The 5,720-nt window shown below is 46.6% G+C and overlaps 1 protein-coding gene across 1 annotated transcript; it reads right to left on the reverse strand.

Moving 5' to 3' along the window:
- Positions 1–3,045: 3,045 nt before the first annotated feature.
- On the reverse strand, positions 3,046–5,501 carry S100A9 (S100 calcium binding protein A9). Its single transcript, XM_007948591.1, has 2 exons — positions 5,364–5,501; positions 3,046–3,297 (listed from the first exon to the last, which is right to left on the reverse strand). Exons 1-2 carry the CDS (start codon positions 5,499–5,501, stop codon positions 3,046–3,048), a joined length of 390 nt encoding a protein of 129 aa, XP_007946782.1.
- Between the last annotated feature and the right edge of the window lie 219 nt (positions 5,502–5,720).

Genomic DNA, 5,720 nt, shown 5'->3' on the forward strand with positions numbered 1-5,720 from the left:
TTTGATGATGATGTGTCTTGGTGATTTTCTTTTGGGGTCTATCCTGTTTGGGGTTCGTTGGACTTCTTGGATGGAGATATTCTCATCTTTCATCATTTCAGGGAAGTTTTCCTCCAGCAAATCTTGGACAATTTTCTCAGTGGTTTTGTTTTTCTCTTCCTGTTCTGGAATTCCAATGACACGTGAGTTATTCCTTTTGATGGTATCAGTGTAATGAAAGACTTTCTTAAATGTCAGTGCCAATGGAGGAAGCTCTCTTTTCTTAAGTAGTTCAACCATTTGACAGGCGTGCTGGGGAGAATGATTCAAGGATAGAGTTCACACAGATTGTGTTAAATCAGTAATTTTCTAGCTTTTTCAAGACTGATCTCATTCTTCAAAAGAAGCTTCCAGAGTGTGGCAGATTAACAGTGGGGACGTTAACAGAACTACTCTGATTAAACAAAGTGTGGGATGGGGCTTCAGATTCCCATAAACTTGCTGCCCTTTACCTTCCTGTTTGGAAGTCTATACTGAAAATCCAGGAGCCTTCTGTTTGCTGGTTTCAAACCCTCTCTCTTTCTCCCTCCTTCCCCACACCTTCCCCTAAGAAGAGAACACATAACATGTAGGAAATTGCAAAACATTTATACATTCGATATTCGTTGAGCACCTACTATGCATCAGGCACTATTCTACGTGCTGGGAATAAAGTACAGAACTCAACAGATGCTTTGGACTTCCCTCTCTTGGACTTTTCAGTCCAGTAAGGGAGACAGTCATGAGCAGGTATGTTCAGCACATAGTGGTAAGTAGTGGTGGGCAGAGGGGAGTTGGGGGAGCATCTGCCAGAAGCATGTAGTCCTGGCAAAGCCAGTAATAGAATACAGGTCTCTCATCTCCCAAGCTGGTTCCTTTTTGCTTTACTAGCTGCATGGAAGGAGTTCTGATGCCATAGTGGGTAAGATATTTGGCTGCTAACTAGAAGTTCAGACCCACCAGCTGCTCTGTGGGAGGAAGATGAGACAATTTACTTCCATAAGGCTTGGAAACCCAATGAGGGTGGCTATGAGTCAGAACTGACTCAATGGCAGTGGGTTTAAGCTGCATGGAGAAGGAGATAAAGACAGTGGCTGTTCCCCAAACAGGAGGGTGGAGGTAGAAGTGTTGTCAGGAGGTAAGTGTTCCCAGGTGTCAAGTCCCCAAGGCAGGTATAGAAGGGAATTCTCAGGGTTTCTAAACTCTGTTACCCAAGCTTACAGCCTGGACTGATTCCTGGAAACATCCTCATGCCCTCTAGTGTGAGTCTTTAAATCACTGTATCCATAGTAGAAGCCTCTGAGCTCTTGGAGCAGGGGCCTGCCCAGGTCAACTGCAGGCAGGCTAGGACCTGGTTACAACCAGGTAGTGGGGGAAAGCTGAAATCTGATCTTCCATTTTTTCATTCTCAGCATCATGTTGGGATTTGCACTGGTAGAGAACATGAGATTCAAGCCCTTTTGTCTCACTTCACTCTTTTGAACACTTCTACTACAGTGTGACTTCAGGCTAGTCCCTTCTTTATTCTATGCTCAGCTTCTTCATCAATGAAATGGAGGGATAGACTCCTACTAATCTTGGTCCAGATCCCCAAATTCTAGTTCTGTTGGAGTCTTCTCTCTGCTGGGCCTCTGGTCTTCACAAGACGCACATTGGCCTGGGAAGGGACTTTATGGTGACACTCTCAGGCCAGAGGATAGGACGAGATGGCAGAAGAGTCACTAGATGCTCTTGAGGCAGCCTGACATGGGAAGTAGCAGCATCCCTGAGGAGCTGGGGCATCAGGTTGGCTGCAGATTGTGCAGAGAGGGGTGAAATTCTTTGCTGGCTTGAGTGCTCAACTACTGACCAGAGACTGGAGGAACCACTGGCCCCATCAGGCTGGTCAGTTTGCCCTTGAGGCTTAGAATATAATCTTCAGGCCTGAAAAGCTCTCTGGATCCAAAGTGAAACCTTCTTCTTGTAATTACTGAGGCTTTCAGCTGCAGAACTGGTATCAGAGCTCATGTCTGCTCTCAGGCAGGTGCTCTTTTCACTCCAACATCCTTCCTGGAAGGTTGGTGGTGCAAATGGTTAACACACTCAACTACTAACCAAAAGGCTGGAGGGTTGAGTCAATCCAGAGGCACTTTGGAAGAAAGGCCTGGCAATCTAATTTTAAAAAAAACAACCCAAAAACAGAAAACCAGCCATTGAGAATCCTATAGAGTGTCATTCTAATACACGTGGGATCACCATGAGTTAGAATCAACTCCATGGCAATTTTTTTTTTTTTTTAAATCCTGCTTGGGGTAAAAGTGGGGCTAAACTCTTTGCCTCCACCCCTATGAGCTCCTCCCTTCTCCTCAATCCTTCTGCTGCCAGAGTTTGGATACTAGATTGGTGTAGCCTCAGTGGCTCTCTTAACTCCAGAATGAGTTTGTGAGTTAACACACTTAATTTGTCCTTGTCCCCATTGCCTGATTTCTCATTCCAGTATTCCTCCCCAGACAACACTGTCTAGTCAATTTCTGGAAACTCCCAGAAGAAAAGGTTGTATAGACAGCACCGGATGAAGAAGGGACCAGGACTGGGTGGGGATATGGCTAGAATGTTGAAGGGAACAGACTCCCCTTTTGCCTTCTGTGGTGGCAAGGGCCAATTTGTCAGGCTAGATCAGGGTGGTCATGAGTTGAGGTGGGGTAAGTAGGATCTGAACAGCGGGGCCTGAAGTCAGAGGTGAGGAATGGTCAGAGAACTCACTTGGCTACTGTTTCTCATTTCATTATTACCAAATGAAGCAGTTAGGCTGTCAGACCCTTGAGTAGGACAGATTGGGAGAGGGTGGATAGAAGAAGGATGCAGAGCACTGGTTTGGAGGAAGACTTTATTGTTCACTCTCAGGCCCCAGACCCTACAGCTAAGGTCGTGTGGCATGACAACTCTATGGGGGTGCAGCCATTTCTCCCTTCCTCATAATGCAGAACCCTGGCTGGTCACAGGGAAGAGTGCCTGGCCAGTTCCAGGGAAGGGTGTCTGGCCTCCTGCTTAGTGGCTGTGGCCATGGCCATGGCCACCATGGCTGTGGCCGTGGCCATGGCCGTGGCCTTGGCCACTCTCACCAAGGCCAGGCCCATGGCTGTGGCCTTCTCCGTGGGCATTCTTGTGCATCTCCTCATGGGAGGCATGGGTCAGCCGCCCCACTAGAATGACGAACTCCTCGAAGTTCAGCTGCTTGTCCCCATTGGTGTCTAGATCCTCCAGGATATGATTGATGGCTTTGTCATCCCTCTTCTGCTTCTGAGGATGGGTCAGAGAGGACAATTAGGGCAGGATGTGGCCAGGGTGGGGACCGGAGCACACAATAAATGATAAATGACAAATGCACAAGGAAACCTGTTCCCTGGGGCTCAATTTAAATATTAAAAATGTGGACTGAGTGCCCACGGTATTGCAGATACTAAGCATGTGCTAGACACTTCCTGTTTATTCCCCATACAACCCTACAACTTAGATATTGTTCTTTCCATTTATAGAAGAGGAAACTGAAGTCTAATGATTTGTCCAAGTTCACATGATACAAAGGATATCTCGTTGGGTTCTTACAATAACTTTAATAGCTAGAATTTGTATCTTCTTTGAGGAAGATTTAAGCTTTCTCTAATTTTTCAGATTGACAAAGCTTGGGAGAAGAAGAGTGAAATTGAAACTCAGATCTGACTCCACAGCCCAGGCTTGTCCCATGTCTCCACTCTTCTCCTTTTTTTCTTTCCTTTCCCCTCCCTTTAAGTAACTAATTAGTGAAATTCTTTTCAATCTACATAGTACAGAAACACCTTGGGAAACAAAATGGTAGGGGATTTTGCGTGGGAACAGATGGCAGTGTGGATACTTTGCTGACCCTAAAGGGTGTAATACAGTACACAAAGGGAGATGGGAGGTGAAGTGAAGTGATCCAGGTGTAGTAGGAAAGAAGCGGCATCAGAACCAGATTCTAGTTTTAACTCTGCTATCCACTGGCTTGGGTACCTCAGGTAAGTCCCTTGTCCTCTCTGGGCCTAGTCCCCTCACCCATAAGCTGCAGGGATGCCTGGCTGATCTGTCAGGCTTCCTCCTGCAACGGCAGTGCTTCAATGTTTTGGACTTTTTTGGACTTTTGTCATTGCCTGGTCAGAACACTCATACCTAATCAGCTCATCCTTGAGTCCCCACTTCTCTTCCTGGCCTATCACTTTGCTTCTGCAGGAGTGGGAGTCGGGTGGGGGAGCAAGTGTGGGGTCATACACAGGAGAACCTTGTCCAGCAAGTCCAAGGGTCACATGGTCCCCTGGCTGTGCCTTCTCTTTTCTCTAACACCTCTTATTACTACGATTCTCCACCTCACCAAAGTGGGGAGGGAACCAGAGAGGGCTGGTGACCTAACCTAGGACCTCCTCCTCCAGAAATGGTCATTAAACTAGGACCCCGGTGTCTCATTTCTCTTGGCCCAGGCTTTTGTTTTTCCTAAATTCATAAGATGAAAAGAAAATCAAAAGACTAGCTGAGCTAATTCCTCAGTCTTCTGGAAGAGTCAAATCATTTTGAGGGCATCTCTGCGCTGGCAGCTTTCTCAAATGCTATTGTTATTGATTATAGGCTTTTAAGATTAGAAAAACCCTCACATGTCTTCTCTTCCAAGTTTCCATCTGAAGCTTGGAATCTCCTCACCTTCCTGCCAAGAGTCATCCTGGGTTGTCCCCTTTCTCAACATTCAGGTCTTAGCTCATATGTCACATGGTCTAAGAGGCCTTACTTGTCTACTCTAACTAAGCCACCTCTATCTCATCCAATGAAAATCAACTGCAATATTGTAGCATAGTGGCTAAGACACTTGACTGCTAACCAGAAGGCTGGCGGTTCAAACCCACCAGCCACTCCTCGGAAGGAAGATGGGGCAATCTACTTTCATAGTGATACTGCCTCGGAAACCCAAGGAAGGGTTGCTATGAGTCGGGTCCGACTCGACGGCACATAACAACATAACAACAACATTTTCTTCAAGGTTTATCTTTGTTATAGATTGTCAACACCTTTGTTGTGTGTCTCCCCACATTGGGATAGTGGGCTCCTTGAGGGCAGGGCCTATATCCTGTTTACCACTATGTCTCCATGCCCAGAACAGGGCCAGACACATAACAGATGTGCAATCTGTCTTCCTTGCCTCTGTGGATGCAGCTCTCTAATGACAGGGCATTCACTATATCTGGAGGATAAGTTGAAGGAGCTACAAGTTTCTCCATGACCACCATACTCTGCACCCCCTGCCTCACTTTTTCAGCCTGAACTGCCTTGAGGCTGGTCCAGGACTGCCAAGAGTTCAGCCCTACCTTGAGGAAATTTGCCAGCTCTTTTTTCACCAGCTGTTTGAATTCTCTCTGGTTCAGAGTGTCTGGGTGCCCCAGCCGGACCGAATACTGGTGGAAGATATTGATGATGGTCTCTATGTTGCATTCCAGCTGCGACATTTCTATCTTCTCTCTGAGGTTCTTAGGAGAAAAGGCTGTCAGTTTCCTTGGCGCCTCCCACACTGGCTGCTCTCAGGAAAGAAGAGAACACACACTTGAATGCACACAAAAACACAGGTTGCAACTTAACTGGGAGATGACCCTGGTGCACGCAAGTGAAAAATGATTTTTAGAATATGTGGGGAATGCCAAAAAGCAAAGTATTTTTGAGGCCAGGAG

Source organism: Orycteropus afer, unplaced genomic scaffold (assembly GCF_000298275.1).
Source record: "Orycteropus afer afer isolate SDZICR_OR568_19922 unplaced genomic scaffold, OryAfe1.0 scaffold00217, whole genome shotgun sequence".
NCBI classification, from domain to species: Eukaryota; Metazoa; Chordata; class Mammalia; order Tubulidentata; family Orycteropodidae; genus Orycteropus; species Orycteropus afer.

Coding starts and splice junctions, on each gene's coding strand:
- S100A9 (XM_007948591.1), bottom strand. CDS start 5,501: ATGTCGCAGCTGGAATGCAACATAGAGACCATCATCAATATCTTCCAC. Junction 3,298..5,363: donor AGCTGGCAAATTTCCTCAAG/GTAGGGCTGAAC, acceptor ACCCATCCTCAG/AAGCAGAAGAGGGATGACAA.